This window comes from Lissotriton helveticus, chromosome 7 (genome assembly GCF_964261635.1).
Source record: "Lissotriton helveticus chromosome 7, aLisHel1.1, whole genome shotgun sequence".
NCBI lineage: Eukaryota > Metazoa > Chordata > Amphibia > Caudata > Salamandridae > Lissotriton > Lissotriton helveticus.
In genome coordinates this window covers 266,053,648-266,072,861 of record NC_136068.1, presented here as the reverse complement: position 1 = coordinate 266,072,861, position 19,214 = coordinate 266,053,648, and the positions used below count along the sequence as shown (strand labels likewise).

At 42.5% G+C, this 19,214-nt stretch overlaps 1 protein-coding gene across 1 annotated transcript in view; it reads left to right on the top strand.

The window, feature by feature from the left end:
- Window positions 1–19,214, top strand: part of ATP9A (ATPase phospholipid transporting 9A) — a 510,313-nt gene that overhangs the window by 159,219 nt on the left and 331,880 nt on the right. The window contains exon 9 of the mRNA XM_078652049.1: window positions 7,678–7,753. Coding sequence (XP_078508175.1) covers window positions 7,678–7,753 — 76 coding nt within the window. The remainder of the gene's footprint in view (window positions 1–7,677; window positions 7,754–19,214) is intronic.

Genomic DNA, 19,214 nt, shown 5'->3' with positions numbered 1-19,214 from the left:
TCTGTCTATCTATCTATCGCCCTCACTCTATCTATCGGCCTCACTCTATCTATCTAATCGCCCTCACTCTATCTATCGCCCTCACTCTATCTATCGCCCTCACTCTATCTATCGCCCTCACTCTATCTATCGCCCTCACTCTATCTATCGGCCTCACTCTATCTATCGGCCTCACTCTATCTACAGATCTATCTAACACCCTCACTCTATCTAACACCCTCACTCTATCTATCTATCGCCCTCACTCTATCTATCTATCGCCCTCACTCTATCTATCTATCGCCCTCACTCTATCTATCTATCGCCCTCACTCTATCTATCTATCGCCCTCACTCTATCTATCGCCCTCATTCTATCTATCGCCCTCACTCTATCTATCTATCGCCCTCACTCTATCTATCTATCGCCCTCACTCTATCTATCTATCGCCCTCACTCTATCTATCTATCGCCCTCACTCTATCTATCGCCCTCACTCTATCTATCGCCCTCACTCTATCTATCGCCCTCACTCTATCTATCGGCCTCACTCTATCTATCGGCCTCACTCTATCTATCGGCCTCACTCTATCTACAGATCTATCTAACACCCTCACTCTATCTATCTATCGCCCTCACTCTATCTATCTATCGCCCTCACTCTATCTATCTATCGCCCTCACTCTATCTATCTATCGCCCTCACTCTATCTATCTATCGCCCTCACTCTATCTATCGGCCTCACTCTATCTATCTAATCGCCCTCACTCTATCTATCGCCCTCACTCTATCTATCGCCCTCACTCTATCTATCGCCCTCACTCTATCTATCGCCCTCACTCTATCTATCGCCCTCACTCTATCTATCGGCCTCACTCTATCTATCGGCCTCACTCTATCTATCGGCCTCACTCTATCTACAGATCTATCTAACACCCTCACTCTATCTAACACCCTCACTCTATCTATCTATCGCCCTCACTCTATCTATCTATCGCCCTCACTCTATCTATCTATCGCCCTCACTCTATCTATCTATCGCCCTCACTCTATCTATCGCCCTCACTCTATCTATCTATCGCCCTCACTCTATCTATCTATCGCCCTCACTCTATCTATCTATCGCCCTCACTCTATCTATCTATCGCCCTCACTCTATCTATCTATCGCCCTCACTCTATCTATCTATCGCCCTCACTCTATCTATCTATCGCCCTCACTCTATCTATCTATCTATCAATCTATCAATCTATCGGCCTCACTCTATCTATCGCCCTCACTCTATCTATCGGCCTCACTCTATCTATCGGCCTCACTCTATCTATCGGCCTCACTCTATCTATCGCCCTCACTCTATCTATCGCCCTCACTCTATCTATCGCCCTCACTCTATCTATCGCCCTCACTCTATCTATCGGCCTCACTCTATCTATCGGCCTCACTCTATCTATCTAATCGCCCTCACTCTATCTATCGCCCTCACTCTATCTATCGCCCTCACTCTATCTATCTCCCTCTATCTATCTATCTATCTATCTATCTATCTATCTATCTATCTATCTATCTATCTATCTATCTATCTATCGCCCCTCACTCTATTTATCGCCCTCACTCTATCTGTCTATCTATCTATCGCCCTCACTCTATCTATCGGCCTCACTCTATCTATCTAATCGCCCTCACTCTATCTATCGCCCTCACTCTATCTATCGCCCTCACTCTATCTATCGCCCTCACTCTATCTATCGCCCTCACTCTATCTATCGCCCTCACTCTATCTATCGCCATCTATCTATCTATCTATCTATCTATCTATCTATCTATCTATCTATCTATCTATCTATCTATCTATCGCCCCTCACTCTATCTATCGCCCTCACTCTATCTATCTAATCGCCCTCACTCTATCTGTCTATCTATCTATCGCCCTCACTCTATCTATCGCCCTCACTCTATCTATCGCCCTCACTCTATCTATCGCCATCTATCTATCTATCTATCTATCTATCTATCTATCTATCTATCTATCTATCTATCTATCGCCCCTCACTCTATCTATCGCCCTCACTCTATCTATCTAATCGCCCTCACTCTATCAATCTTTCAATCTATCGCCCTCACTCTATCTATCGCCCTCACTCTATCTATCGCCCTCACTCTATCTATCGCCATCTATCTATCTATCTATCTATCTATCTATCTATCTATCTATCTATCGCCCCTCACTCTATCTATCGCCCTCACTCTATCTATCTAATCGCCCTCACTCTATCAATCTATCAATCTATCGCCCTCACTCTATCTAATCGCCCTCACTCTATCAATCTATCAATCTATCGCCCTCACTCTATCTATCGCCCTCACTCTATCTATCGCCCTCACTCTATCTATCTCCCTCTATCTATCTCCCTCTATCTATCTCCCTCTATCTATCTCCCTCTATCTATCTATCTATCTATCGCCCCTCACTCTATCTATCAATCTATCGGACTCACTCTATCTATCGGCCTCACTCTATCTATCGGCCTCACTCTATCTATCGGCCTCACTCTATCTATCGGCCTCACTCTATCTATCGGCCTCACTCTATCTATTGCCCTCACGCTATCTATCTATCGCCCTCACGCTATCTATCTATCGCCCTCACTCTATCTATCTATCGCCCTCACTCTATCTACCTATCGCCCTCACTCTATCTATCTATCTATCTATCTATCTATCTATCTATCGCCCTCATTCTATCTATTTATTTAGATACTGATTGCCATCACTCTATCTATCTGTCTAGCTATCTATCGCCCTCACTCCTATATATCGCCCTCCCTCTATCTATCTATCGCCCTCACTCTATCTATCTATCCCACTCACTATCTATCTATCCCACTCACTCTATCTATCGCATCACCACAGCATCACTCAGCACCACCACAACATCACTAAGGGGCACAACAACATCACTATGCGCTACCACAGGATCATTGAATGCCCCAGCATCACTAGTCGCCACCACAACATCACTCAGCGCCACCACAGCATCAATCTGTGCAACCATTCAACAACAACTGGGTCAAATATGATCTCTCAATGTTTGAAGCTTTATTACAAATGTCACAAAAAGAGGTTAGTATTTCACTTCTGTTCTTGGATTTTCGTCACAATAAAATGCACTGAACATATTCTTCACAAAAGTTATTTACAAAAGTTTAAGCTATTGCCATTATAAATTACAATAACTTGTATTTAAGTATTAATTATTAAAAAAATTCAAAGCCATTGTTGTTTGTAATATCAATACATCTAAGTCACGTGAATACAACACATATTGCATTACAAATGCTATAGGTGTCACAAGTTATAACTATTGGCATTGTAAATGACAAAGCTATTATTTTTGCTATTTTCAAAACCAACACATATATAAGAAATGTGTCATTTACAATACCAATAGCTCAAACTTTCCTACTGCGAGACCTTATGCATTGCAAATGCTTGTTGCTTTTACTCAGCCTCTCCCTGCCTGTATTGCTCCCACATCCCCACAACCTCACCCATTGTGTGTACGTATCTGAGTTGCGTTGGTGTCCTCCTCCCATCCCCATGTTGCTTTTGCCCGCTTTAAAAAAACAAGCATTTACAATGCAATGGTTTTGCCTTTGTTAAAGTTAGAGCTATTGGCATTGCTCTTGACATTTTTTTTATTTATGTTTTTTTTAACATAAATAAATGGCATTGTCATTTACAATAGCAGGGCAGGGCACAGGGAAGGGGGACGAAGGAGAGCTGCGGGCTCAGGGAAGGGGGCGAGGAGAGACGAAGGAGAGCTGCGGGCTCTTGTTGTAATGCTTGCATGGATGAGTTGGTGGATGCATGGATGGGTGCATGCATGAATGGGTGTATGGATGGGTGTATGGATAGATGCATGGATGGGTGGATGGATAGATGCATATATACAGCCAATCCCTCAACAATTTATGCAATCCACCAACTCATCCAACCAACAACCCATCCATGCATCCACCCATGCATCCACCCATACATCCATGCATCATGCATACATCCATCCATCATGCATCCATCCACCCACTGTGTCCGACTCCGACCCCTCTAAATAGAACTAATTTTTTCTTTATATAGAGATGACTGTATTCACTAGTATATGCAGTAGAGGGGGGATGATTGTAACGGAGGGCAGACTGTCAGAAAACACGAGGCCCAGGGAACCACATGGCACTTCAATGTGGCAGCATCTAACGCAGGCCATGGACAAATGAAGCATCGCTGTCCACGTGTGACCGCTTCAATAACTGGCCTTAAATTATAGAAAATGAACGTTTGTGTTAACCAATGAATCCTGCTGCTTTTCAGTTTATAGGCAATGACGACAAAATAAGTTCCGTGCTCCTTTGTACATACTATGTGCATCAAAACCTAACTCGGTACCTTTTAAAAGCCAATCACGCGGAGCCACAATACATCTGGCAGCCAATGAGAAACAGACACCACCCACACTTACACCTCATCCAGCATTCCGATCCATTTCATTAGCATCACGGAAAGGGATGGGAGGTTGGTCCTTGCGAGCAACTGAAACTACAAACGGCCCATTCACCCCCATCTCGACCCTTCACCACCTCAACACACCGCTCTAAGCAAAATGCGAATAACACCTCAACAAACCAACAAATGAAGAACGCGGTTTGAAATCCCTCTATTTAGGAAAACGTAAAAAGTGCATTGGATAGCACTACACACATATGGTGCGGCTGATAGCGGGAGCTGGCATGGTAGGCGAGGCCGCAGTCTAAACAAACCCTGGAGGAGCCCGTATGCCTCACGGACAGCGGGAGGGGGGGTGGGAACGGGAAAAGACGGAAAAAGGACATGACAAAGGAACGGAAAAAGGACATGAGAAAGGGAAAAGACAAATATAAACAAAATGCTGCTTACCTGATCGCTGAGCCCGGCGCCTTGGCCGACCCATCACCACAGCAGTCTGCAATATTCACTAGCTCGGGGCCAAATGTGTGCTTTAATTAGAGGGCTTACTGAAGCAGAGGATAAACCACGTCTACAAGTCCACCTGGGGCTCTTCCTTCTCTCCACGCCAAACGATCCATCGAGGCAGGCTCAGGTGGGACGAGCCTGCTCAAACGTAGAGGGAGAAAATACCAACATGTTCTTTCTAGAAGAATGAAAGGCCGTGCAGCTGGCAGGTGTAAACAACGCAGAGCCTTTGTGCAGCTTCTCAGCTTGCAGGCTGCAAGGATGGCCAAGCAGACCGTGTTCGTGGTTTATCTGCAACAAAGGCATGCTATGCTGGCAGACCGGCAGCTCCGAGAAAGGTCACTTCACATTCCAGATAGGGATGGAACAGAACGCTGCAGATATGACACATCATTCTATCTCGGGACAAGCTGGGAACCAGTGGCAGGCCCGAGAGAAGAGCCTTTCAGGTCAGTATTTCCACAGTTGGGGCCTGTGTCATAATCCTGTGACGGGAAGGCAGCAAAGAAACCCAATTTACTCATAAAGGAAAATACGTATACATCCATGACACAGCCTGGAAGGTCTGCACGTTGTTTGTGTACCAAAAGATGTTTTAAATATTTACAGCAGAAAACTGCAGATTTCTTATTTTAAACAACGGATTCCACGTGTTGTCACCATAGAAAACAAGCACTTGCGACATTCGACAAAACAACAAAATGTTCATGGAGACATCAAGACGAAGGCAAACATTGGCAAATCCAGTAAGTCTGCTCTTGGCAAACCTGCAGTTTTTAAGCAAACATTTGCAATAGACATATGCACGGTGCACATGTTGTGAAACTCTAGGACAATGGGCCCGGACAAAGCATTCACACCAGCTAATCTCCCTGATCCCGTCGTTAGCAGAATGACATAAACATATACTTTGCCTCTGTGAGAGGCCCTGGCCACAGGCCCCCTCCCTGGACGAGGGCGCGCGGAGAAACGCCGGCTGCATGACAGAACGGCGCCCGGAGCCAAAGGAGATGTGCAGAGCGTCAGCGCGGCCCCGCAGTGTAATATGTAAACAAGGGGGCGGGGCTACACATAAAAAGGTGCACACTCGATATTCTAAAACAAAAGTAAAGCAATACACTTTCAGACATGACGAAATTGTGCTGAGGCACCTGAAGGCAGGGTGTATACTTTCAATTTCTTTTTGGGGGGGATGAAATGTATTATTTGTACTGTCCCTTTTCTGAAAGCTCCTCTAAAATCTACGCTTTGTTTCTGCTATAAATAACTTTCCTACACGCTGTTAATACCGAGACCACTGTGTCTCAGGTGTCAAAGCAGCAGCTTTGGAGAACTATATAAACAAACACGTCTTGTTGTTACATCGGTCACTGTGCTCCGTGGTGGGATGAGGGACAGCCGTCGCTCCCCCATTTCACATGGGCAGACCAGGGGGGGGCAGGAACGGCGACAATGAAAACAAAGCAAGGCACGGACAACGGGAGGGGGGGCGGGAAAGGGTAATCAAAAGGCAGAGCACTCGGGAACGGACACACGGGGAGAGGGGGGGCGGGAAAGGGTAATCAAAAGGCAGAGCACTCACCTGGACTTCTTGGAGCAACGAGAAGTCGACGGGCCCCGGCGCCATCTTCGGTGCAATGACAAAAACATGACTTGAGGAAAACAAAAAAATAACCCCGCCCACCGCCGCATGACTACGGAGAGGGAACGCGAGAGGGAACGCCCATGGAAAAAATCTCGGGAACGCCCCCGAATCTGGTCCGAGATTGACGGACAGAGCCTTCTCCCAATGGCTAGCCTCCATTTATGGAGCTAGCCAATGGGAGGAGGGGGCGGATACCCGACCCCACAGAGAAAAACATAAGATTTTGCTAGCGCATGCGTACTTCGTACGCATTGGCTAGGCAAAACCTAAAAATGATGCTTTGCACATATTATATTCTTTTTAGTTACCTGGTATCTAAAAAAAATAAAAAGCGTCAGGTCCTTTTGAAGGCTTGCGCATATGTGGTGCGTGCACCGCCAAAATGATATGGGCGATTGCATCCAAGAATTTCTTGTTTGTTTTTAAAAGTATAGTCATGCTGCTTAGCATCAGGGGATGTGCAGCGTGGTTTAAAAACATTTGTAAAGCCAATATGTTCCAAACGCACAACCTATTGGCTTTGCCAATCATTGTTTTGAAGGAATATGTATTTGTAGAATACTACTTCATTCAGTTATATTATAGTGATATATTTTCAAAAGGTATGTTGATAAACCGTGGGAAAAAAATTATGTTCATGTTCAGTAGTGGTTCACTTGAAAATGGAGAGCCCCATGTGTGAATATTAAATTGCACCATCTTCTGTTAAAACGCCGATGAAAACGGACACACTGTGTTTATTATTTGCAGTTTTTATTTGTAATGTGCTGCTGGCAATCTGTTTTTCTTGCCACAAAATCTCCTGGCTAGATCTATTAAATAGATTATTTTAAACTAATACAGATCATAATTCATTTTTCGTCTAGAAGATTACGTTTCTCCTTCCTTAAAAATTAATATTGATGTTTTTTTTTATTTGCGGCAGAGTATTTTCATTGTCAGTAAAAAAGGATTAGGCTGTGAGCGTTCACTTAATTAGGAAAGCAAATTTGACTTCTCAAAAGCACCTACATCATTTAGGATTTTATGACGCTTTTTTTTCTTTTTCAGGAGGACAGTGATCCCCCTATAAACGAAAGCTTAAGTATTGAGAACACTCTGTGGGCCAGCACAGTCATTGCTTCAGGTAAGATCAACACAAAGCAGCAGTATGTTTTGGAAGAGCATGGTAGCAATTTTTTGTTCAATCTGTTCTGTAATTGGAATAATCATGTCTGTCAAGTTGTGTAAATTAGTGATGGGATGAAGTTTCCCAATTGTCCCAACACCTCAGGGCAGTTGACTTGACATATAATTACCTTCTGAACACACTGGTACAAGGGAAGGATTGGAATTCATACTCTTCCTGCAAAATTTGTGAGCCTTAATTATTGTTATCATTTACATTCCAATCTTTTTTTAGAACACTTGTGATATTTAATATAGTGACAGACGTGCAGATGACACAGGGGCATTTAAACTGCTGGTTAAAAGATCACACTGAGAGGTCAGCGTGCCTCAGCATTTTAATTCTGTTTTCTTTGCTCCCTCAAAGAATTGGGGAGCTCTTGTGGGTCATTTTAGGATTTCTGAGGAAAATATAGGTATTCTTTCTAAGCTGTAAACCTGCATTCGGGTTTCTCAGACATGGGAGACATACTGTGAGCAGTAGTTTCATTTTAAAATAGATTTTTTAAACAGTTTTATTTGTTTCCGCAAGTTTTTTCACTCTGTGCTTAGTTTGCAACTTGCACTGAAAACTCTCTTCAAGCAGCTTGAAACATTACCCACGGTAAAATGCCCTGTGATATGCCTAATAGCTGCTATGATAACTGTGAAGAATGCAGATCAGCTCATCCTGAACAATGTGCCTGAAATCTTATTTGCAAAATACTTCCACATAGGTGCAAAGGAGCAGGTACCAGGAGTTACCTTTTGGGCACCAACACTCTCATCCTGCAGTGCATTGGTCCCAATTTACAAAGAAAGTAATACGTCGATACCCGTAGATTTACTACTACCCCTCATGGATATAGATTTATGACTTTGTTACATATCACAAAGTATTCCAGAATTACTCCACATCAACATTTGCAGGTATCCATGTTGATTCATGGAAAATGTTTGTCATCTCATTTTCATGTTCCTGCCAGTGCAGAGGCATTTCTGCATGGACAATTATATACATTGTCTTTTCTGCATGGGGAAATGGCATTGTCTTTTCTTTCTCCAAAAGAACACTATTTTTCCTATTGCCTAAATCCTCACCAAGTTTGGAAGTGTTCTGTTCCCACCCTGGTAATGGTCTGAGATTTACAGGGTGAAACGGTGTTGGAGAGGAGTTTGAGAATACCCCCACAATTTCTAGTGTTCCCTGAGTCTCTAGGAAAGTCCCTACCTAGAGCAACCACAGACCATCCTTTGAGTTTCAATAACCCATAAGCATTATTATGCCATTGTTGGGTAAAATTTCACCTGTTAAAAATAAGTGTATCAGCCCCATTATGTGAACTCCTTGCATCGTAGGTGGAGTCATTTATGTATGAAAGTCAGAATTACTTGTGCAAATGGCTCTGTGAATCGGTCGCCTAGCTGCAGGTATATTTTTCACAGTTCAAAATCAGGATATAATATGAAAGCCTGCAGGATGGTTTAAAAGCTATCAATGTTCAGCGAGCAACTCTCATGCTTTTAATGTGAACTGTTAAAATGATGTCAAAAGGGGCTTTGAGGTCTGATGCGCGCTCTACAAAAGTCTCAGGTTTGAATTCCGACAGGGACAATTAAACCTTGCAGTCTCCTTACGCTTGTTAGGTGATGGAGAATGGTGGTCCCCAAGCACTGAGCCATGCATCCAAATTTACCTGCAATTAATCTTTTTAGGTGCCTGAGGTATAGGGGGGGCGGGGGTGGGGGTTAGTATCATGCACAAACTTAAATTACAGTCCAGCCCATTTGACTACGCAGTGAAAACCCAAAAGTGGTAGATGGAGTTAGTATAGATTTGCTACAAATTCAAAGCCGAGCTGATATACACCTAGCTCTAGAATATGTTGTAAAAATACAGATTCACTACAGGCAGACCAAATTGACTAACCAAATTAAGTCTTAGTAACATGAAGCATATAAGAAATTTGGGAATGGCAATACAGAAAATGAGAAACAGAATCTGTTGCTCAGTATATGGGTTTCGATTCATATACATGAGGAAATCTAAGTTATTTATCTAACCCTAAACTAAATCATATCAAAGAGAAAACCTAATTAGACCCAATGAAGCTGAAAGGTGTCAGCATTGTATAAACTTCTGTAGACGTTCTCCAAATCAGGGGTATTGCATAGCTTAAAGCACACAACGTCATTATAGCAAGAGGTCTGTACCCCTCGAAGTTCAAAAGGAATCTGACTAAAGCTAAACTGTGACCACCAAATAAAGCTACACATAACATTCAAGAATCCCACATCATGTGTCTCAATACTTTCCCCTTTATCACGGTAAAACTTGACAGTTGCAATCAAAACTCCCCTAGTCTGATCTGCATATCAGAACGTGCTTGGATTTCTCCCACCTCCAGATACATCACGAACAGCATTCCTCCCTTTTTTCGTTAACGCCTATCATCCTTGCCAAAAGTACTCCTCCTGGACCTCACTATTTCTTATACACAATGTGTTTTTCGCTCACTGTGAGAACACATGAACACAGGTGCTCTTAAATGGGGACTATACGGTTTTGGCGGGCATCCTAGCTAATAGACTGGTGACGCTGATCCCCCAACTGGTTCACCAAGACCAGAATGGGTTTGTGCCGGCACGCAGCACATCGCTTAACATACGGCGTCTGTTCAGGGTGATGAGCTGTGCTACCACGGATTGGCCGACAGCCGGTTGTGTTGTGCTAGACCTGGAGAAGGCCTTCATGTTTGCTGTGCTCCACCAATACGGATTTGGACCCTACATTTCAAGCCTTATCGGGCTATTGTACGGGGCTCCCACGGTTCGGTTACGGTTGGGGTCTCCCTTTTCCGAGCTTATTCTGATAGGACGGGGACTTGCCAGGGGTGTCCCCTCTCTCCATTGATCTTCGGCCTGGTGTTTGAACCTTTTAACGATGGCACTTCGGCACCTCGGCACCGGAATGGGGGATAATTCTTGAGGTTGGCATACATGCCACTTCTCTGTATGCAGACAACATTTTGTTGTACGTACAGGATGTCGGGGAGATCCCGCAAGTCATCCCCGCCACATTGAAATCTTTTGCATCATTGTCTGGTCTAGGGGTGCACGGGGCAAATCTTGTCTATATTATTTTAATCCTACTACGGAGAGTGGACAGGATGGTAGTGTAATGGCAACCAGTGGCGTTCAGATGTTTGGGTGTCCATACCCACCATAACACTCAAGACCTTATGGATGGCAAAATCACAAGGGTGGTTACAGCGCTCAAGTCTCAAATTGGATTTTGGAAGACGCTTAACGTTTCTGTTATAGGTTGGGTGGAGTTAATCAAAATTGTCTCCTTTATTATTTTGCTAATTTATTGCTCTACCCACCCGTTTCCTCCTTCCGCTTTCTGGAGAGGATTGTTGATGATTTTATCTGGAACAACTCGCTGTGCCGGGTGGCATTGACAAAGTTATACCTCCCTCGCTCAAGGGGGGGGCTGACTCTGCCCAACATGGAACATTATTACTTGGGGTCTGTGGGCTAGGGGTTCGGGCGGACCGGAATAACAGGCGTGAAGGCCGGATGTAGTGAGCTATGACGTAGCTGAGTTTATTGTTTTTCACAAAGTCAGGGGTTTGGAAGGTAAAGAAGATGAGGGTTGGGAGGAAGGGAATGTTCCTTGGAGTGGAGTCGTCGAGACGTCGGGAAGGGGAAGATCCGTGAAGGACTCTGCCAGGCTGGACGTCTCTGGAGTAGATCCCTCTTCTCCAGGTATGTTCCGGTGGTCCTCGGAGGTATAGAAAGGAGAGAGAGATAACAGGGCGATAAGTCCTCGAATGTAGGACTGCCTGAGTACTGTCACCAACACCAGGGGTGTGGAGGGAGAAGCGAGCGTGAGGTACGGGACGGTAAGGGTAGGAATTGGAATACAAAAGAGCGGGAAAGAAGAGGGTGGAAGTGGTGAGGGGTAGGTGTGGGTTCTCTATACTACCGGGCTCGTGACGTGGTTTATACAATATATACAGTGCAAATAGTGCTCTACAAAGTGAGGGGACACTCTATGTACACCAATATACAAGTCAACCTGGGAGCCAGGAGACAGGGTACTCACATGCCCCGCCGCAACTCTCCCACGAGTTGCGGCCGCTCTCCAGCCACCTCCTGGGGACTCCACCAGTCTTCGGTCCAGATGTCCTCGTCTTCGCATCCGGTCTTCACTTCTCCTTCGAACACGCTACCTCCGCTCTCCACCTCAGGTTCGCCGCACGCTGTCTCCTACCACGAATTCGCCGCCTTGAACGCTCTTCTCTCGCTTCTGTCGGCTTTTTCGGGTTCCGGGTCGGTGTCGAGGGAGGGATTTCCAGGGTCACAACAAGGTGCTTCCAGTCTTTCGTCTGTTGCCATGGGTTCCTGCAAGGGAGGGGAAATGGGAGGAGTCCGTGTTGCCAGGGACGCGGTATGGTCGGGTTCAGAGACCAGGGAGCTCATGCTATGCCTTCGCTCAAAGGAGGTAGGGGACGATTCCGTTCCACAGTTACACAAATCCTATGGGTGGCAAAATGGGTGCAGCAACTACACATTATCAGACTTGGAAGAGCATGACCCTCCGTATTCTCTAGATGGGATCCTTTATGTATTCCATCCCTGTAACAAACTGGATGAACCTCTCCCTTTACTGGTATCGATAGCGCCAACGTTTTTCTGCAGGGCACTTCGTCTTACCAGACGTGTCATACCATACGCGCCTAGTGTGCCCATATTAGGTAAGCCGACCGTGCTGGACGCGTTTGGTTACAGACCTTACTTTCTGGGCGGTGGCTGGTGTAACCACTCTAGGAGATTTATACGGAGAAGGAGCTCTGCGGCCATTTCTCAATCTCACGAACGAAGATGGTGTGCCCCCTGGCCAATTTCTGAATCATGCCTTCTGGACGGCCGTGATGAGACATTGGTGGGGGGATGTGACGCAGGAACCTCTGACGCATCTCCTAGTGCAGTACATGCATGTCCTGGGCACAGGCTGCCACTTGGTGAAGTGTTTCGCGGATTCGATCAGGGAACATACCCAAGCAGATTTAATGCTGTTGTGACTAAAGGGGGAGGCAGATCGGGGGAGGCCCTACTCGGAAAAGGAATGGTCCATGGTCCTGGAAAGCCCCAAGCAGGCCCCCAGAAAGCCCATTTCAGGTTAATTCAATTTTACATTGTCCATAGGGCTAATCTTTCCCTGGACAAAATAAACCGATACTTTTATAGACCGGATGAGTGCTGCCCACGCTGCAAGATGGCGAATGCAGATATTTTACGCATGCTCTGGTCCTGCACCGATCTGCAGACTTATTGGGAGGGGGTGATGGAGGCGTTAGCCGCCTGCACAGATAGGGAGTTGCCGAGGACGTGGGAAACGTGCATCATTGGTTTGTTTCCTTAGAACAAAAAACACAAAGCATCCACCCGGTTTCTTGAACTGGGCTTTATTGTGGCCAAGTGATTGATTTACCACAGGTGGCAGTCGGAGGAGTCCCCACCGATAAAAGCTTGGCTCCTCTCCATGCTGAATTGGGTGAAGGCTGAAGCGGTCTCCCTAGTATGGAAGGATACGTTGGGTTTGCATAAATTCCCCATCTCCACTTAATGGAATACTATGCTGAGTGCGCTTCAGGGGTTGTTGATGCTGGATGATCCATTGAATATTCCCTTTCATGATGGCTAGTGAGGTGTGCCTGGGTAGACTCATGTCCTGAATTGCGACTTGATATGTGGACTGGGACCTCTGTCCCCTCCACTGGATGATAATTTCTCCCCGCTGTCTGATTGTGCACCCATAGGGTAGTCGACAGGACCTTGTTTTATGACGCCGTGCACCTTTGTTTCCCTCCCTCCCGTACTGCGGCTCTTGCTCCCCCCCCCACCCCCCTCTTCCCGATAGTTTTTTCCCATGTATGGTGTTCTCATAAAAATGTTTGAATCTACACACAGATTCTAGTGATATGGCGGAATGAAGCCATAAGAAACGTCATTATGTGATTTGTTACATGTTGCATAGTCGCAGTTGTGATGCATTATAACATGATTGTACAGCCTTTTTGACGAAGGGAGGAGATGCTGTGGCCGATGGGATATGCTAAAAGTTATTACGGGTCTTGTTTATGTTCACTGATGTAACCATGCCGCTATGTTGTTGATTTATTACCTTGACTTTGATTACCTATTGGCTCTGTAAGGTGTTTTTACTGATGATGTACTGCTCTGTATTCATGTTCACACAACAAAACATCTTTAATAAACAGATCAAACAAAAAAATGAGAACACATGAACACACCTGCAAGAAAAAAGTAAACATTGCAACCCAAACAAACTTTCATGTTGAAGGTTAATCATTAGAATTAAAATGCTTAAGGACTTTGGTCAAGTTAATGTGTCTAGCAATTCTGTACACATTTAAATGTATGGTTATGGATACATAGACCGCTATAAAATAAATGCAGAATAGGTTTCAAATGAAGACGTGATTATACATGAGTTACAAACATTATTCAAATCACACAAAAACAGATATATAAGAACTGCTATTTGGCCACATTATAAGGAAAACATTAGTATGCACACTCATGTAAATGTCAGGTTTATACAATGAATGCACCTTCAATATCTGGTCAAGTACATCACTTTATGTTAATGATATTAAGTCACAAAAATATACGAGACCATGTGTACATATATATGGCATGTTCAAAAACGTGAAAGGGTGGAGCCAAAATGACGCTGTTCCGGTGGCACTTAGTACTTTTAACCTTATTTATACTGCTGTGGAAATGCATGAGTTGTGGCAGCTGGAACTGTATAAAAACAGTTTGTTGTTTAATGTGGGTTTTCACAGCCCAGCTCTCAATCAGACCTTGTGCTAACAATATACATGTAGAGGACTTTGGTTTCACCTCTTTCAATCACGGCCTTCTTTGACCAGCCTCTTGCAGCCTTTTGCTTGAGACTTTGTCAATCATAGCTCAGCCCAGTGAGGCAAGCATCTGTCACTTAATCCTATTGGCTATTTGGTTGCATCATTTCACCTCCCCTTCAGTGCTTGCATTGAACTGAATGGTGGACTACTTTTACAGCTTTTATCCTCTCTTCTTGTCCTGCTGGCTCCCTCCAGTGAGTCTCCTGTTATTGCTGCATATGTTAGCACTTTAGAAATATTGCCTTTGCAAAGACTTGGTTTTCTAATGTTCTGGCGTTCTGACCAAATACTTGCCACACAAGTGATATTAAAACTGCAGCATGAGTTTTTGGGCCGGACAGTGGCATGTCAGGTGACATCATTGTCTTAAGCTGCAGTGAGCAGCTCAGGAGCAACAAAAACAAGCATTTACAATGCAACGGTTTCGCCTTTCAAAAATTTACAGCTATTGCCATTGTTTATGACAATTTTTTTTGTATATGTTTGAAAACTGATGAGTAAATGGCATTGTTATTTATAATGACAATAGCTTAATGTGTTGCAATTGTGAGTATTGAATAGTTGTCATGTTAGTAGTATAGAGTGAGTAGTATAGTTTTTTTTGAGTTGAGTAGCAGAGTATTAGACAAGTAGTAGTAGTGAGTAGCGTAGAGACAGTCTAGTTAGTTTGATAGTATAGAGTGATTAGTTTAGTGTGAGTAGAGAATTAGAAAGTGAATCTTTCATTAAGTATTAGTGAGTAGTAGTTAGTTAGAAAGTGCATAGTATAGTTTTTTTAGAGAGAGCATAGTAGTAGTGTGTTGTAGAGAATTATATTTAGTACTAGAGTAATAGTTTTTAATAAAAAGTGAGTAGTAGATATTATGAGTGAGTTGTGTAGTAGTATATTTATTATGGAGTATTGTGAATAGTGTAGTGCGAGTAGTAAGTGATGAATGTGTAGTAAGGAGTAAGTAGTGATAAGTGGAGTTAGTACTAGAGAGTATTAGTGAGTTTTGTAGTAGGGAGCATTAGAGTGAGTAGTATTAAGTTAAGAGTTGTAAATAGTGATTATTATATTGTAGAGAAGTGTGTGTATGGTTTACTAAATGTTTGTGGAGTACTTAGTAGAGTACACAAGAGAGTAGTATAGAGTATTATAGTGATCATATTTAAATGTGTAGTAAAGTGTTCTTAAATTCTGTGGAGTAAAGTGTGAATAGTAAAGTATCATTTGTTACGCAAGTAGTAAAGAGTTAGTATGAGCAAGTAGTAAATAGTGAGTATTAGTGTTAGTGAGTATGGTAGCGAGTAGTAGAATGAGTAGTATAGTTGTAAGTAGTGAGTAGGAAGTGTTTCATAGAGTAAATAGTATAGAATGACTAGCAGAGTGAGTATTGTGTATTACAGTTGTAGAGTAAGTTGTAGAGTACTATAGGGAGTAGTTGAGAGTGTAGTTAATAGCAAGTAGTATAAAGTGAGTAGTATGGAGTGAGTAGTAAAGTGTGAGTAGTATTTGAGTAGTAAAGCGTGAGTAGTGGAGTGAGCAGTAGTGAGTATAGTAGCAGAGTAGTAGCATGAGTATTAGCATTATGAATTTTGTAATTAGTTAGTATTAGATCGTAGATATTTATTAGTAGAGTAAGTACAGAGTAGCAGATAGTGATTTTTAGAGTAAGTAGTTGAAAGTGATTAGTAGAGTGAGTAGGGAGTATTATAGAGTGGTAGACTAAGTACTAGAGGGAGTAGTAGAGAGTATAAGAGAGTGAGTAGTAAAGTGCAAGTAGCAAATATTTATTTGTAAAAAGCAATTGGTAGGTAGCTGTAAGCAAAATAAATCAGACAATTGTTGAGCACTTTACTGGAGGTTAGGTAATGTAAAACAGGTGTTGTTTTTAACTGGCAACAGGTAGATGTATTGCATTTGCAATGCAATAAGTCTGACATTTTGTGAATGAGAATACTAGGTACTCAACGCATGAGAGCAGTCATATATATATATATATATATATATATATATATAAAAAAGTAGAGGAATATATATTCATGTCGTTTATAAACAGTAATGAAAATATGTAACAAACAATAAGTTTAAGTTTTAAATCTTTTATTAAAGCAAATATATTTTACATTTCTCTTTGTGAAAGTTGCGTAGTGTACAATTGTTTAATCTTCAAGGATTTGAATGATGTATCCATTTTGGAATAGGACATTAACTGTTGTTGGCAGGTATTCAATGAGAGCTTCTGCAAAGTCGTCAATATCTGCTGGGATTTTTAAGTAGTCCATTAGTACTGAATTATTTATTTCAACAGATTGCAAATGTTCTGCATTTTCAATTTGTACTGTTATAGTACTTAGTTCTTGATTTGCAGTTTCCAGTCCATGTATTGTTATAGTAATTTTTTCTTTTGGTGGTTCTATTTTCTGTGAAGGAAAAAGAAAAGTGTTACTTGAGAAATTTTCCTAAAAAATATTTTTCTTCTTTGAGCTAAAGGGAAAAATGATTGTTATATGCAGAGTTAAAACACGTTAATAACTAGAGAAGGTGATTTAGATAGCATAGATGAGACTAAACATATTTTACCAAATATACTGTTTACATATGACCTAACAAAACCTTTTTAAAAAGTATATATATTTTATAGATGTAGTTTAATAGTTTTTTTGTTAGAGAGGGCATAGTAGAGTTATTAGAGAGCACGTAGTAGAGGAGTTGAGTTATTAGTAGAGAGAGTAATAGAGTGAGTTTGGGAATTTTGTAAGTTGTAGAGGGAGTAGTAGAGATCTTCAGAGAGTGAGTAGTAAAACTGCGAGTTTTAGGGCTGTAGTACTTATTAGTGTGTAGTAAAGAGTGAGTAGTAAACAGTAAGTAGTGCAGTGAGTTATAGTGAGTACAGTAGTAGGGAGTAGTAGAACGAGTAGTATAAATTTAGAGTTGTAAATAGTGAGTAGCAGATAGTTGAGTTATTAATAGAGTGTGAGTAGAGAGCAGTAGAAACTTAATAGAATAAGTAGTAGAGTTTGACTCAAATTGTGAGTAGTATTACTAGAGATTTGTTAAGTACATAGTAGAGTACTAGAGGGAGTAGTATAATGAGTTTTAGAGGGAATATTAAAGTGTGAGTAGTACAGTGTGAGCAGTAAAGTGTGAGTATGAAAGTGTGACTTCTAAAGTTTGAGTTGGAATCTGCGAGTAGTAAAGATTGAGTAGTAAAGAGTGAGTATTAAAGTGCGAGTTGTAAAGTGTTTGTAAAGTACAAGTAGTAAAATCTTAGTAGCAAACAGTAAGTAGTAAGTAGTGGAGTAGTAGTAGAGTAGTTAAGTATTAGTTAGTATTGTAGTAGTGAGTATTTGAATGAGTAGTTAAGTTGTAGATAGTGAGTAGTAGATAGAGTTATTAGTAGAGTGTGTGTAGACTAGTAGAAAGTGATTAATAGAGTAAGTGGTAGAGACTGACTAGAAGAGTGAGTTATAAATATTGTTTTGTACTTGTACTTACTTGAAATTGTGTATTCCGCGTTGTATTTAATATCTTCTGGCTATTGAATTCCTGCACAGTTAGGTGAGTCATTTTAATGTATGATCCAATTTTAACTGCAAAGTCTGCTGCATCTCTCCAAAGTGTTATTTTTATAGAGTCTGTTGTATCGTGAACGGTTATTGATTTCAGTTTAGTTTCTTTCCCTGCGATAAAGATAGTTTTTGTTTCTTCTACCTGTAAGATAAAGAAAAATATTTATATCATGGTTTTTGTATTTTTTAGATGGTGTATTGTTGAGAGTGTGTTTTTGTAAGTAATTAAAATATGAAATTTAGAAATAGCAGAGTGTGGGTGTTAGTTAAACAGTGTGGGCACAAAAGAGTGTGGACGTGAAAGAGTGTGGGTGAAAGAGCGAGTGTGAAAGAGTGTGTGTGAAAGTGTGTGTGAAAGAGTGAGTGTGAAAAAGTGAGAGTGTGTGAAAGAGTGAAAGTGTGTGAAAGAGTGAAAGTGTGTGAAAGAGTGAAAGTGTGTGAAAGAGTGAGTGTGTGAAAGAGTGAGTGTGTGAAAGAGTGAGTGTGTGAAAGAGTGAGAGTGTGTGAAAGAGTGAGAGTGTGTGAAAGAGTGAGAGTGTGTGAAAGAGTGAGAGTGTGTGAAAGAGTGAGAGTGTGTGAAAGAGTGAGAGTGTGTGAAAGAGTGAGAGTGTGTGAAAGAGTGAGAGTGTGTGAAAGAGTGAGAGTGTGTGAAAGAGTGAGAGTGTGTGAAAGAGTGAGAGTGTGTGAAAGAGTGAGAGTGTGTGAAAGAGTGAGAGTGTGTGAAAGAGTGAGAGTGAGTGAAAGAGTGTGTGAAAGAGCGAGTGGGTGTGAAAGAGCGAGTGGGGGTGAAAGAGCGAGTGGGGGTGAAAGAGCGAGTGGGGGTGAAAGAGCGAGTGGGGGTGAAAGAGCGAGTGGGGGTGAAAGAGCGAGTGGGGGTGAAAGAGCGAGTGGGGGTGAAAGAGCGTGTGAGGGTGAAAGAGCGTG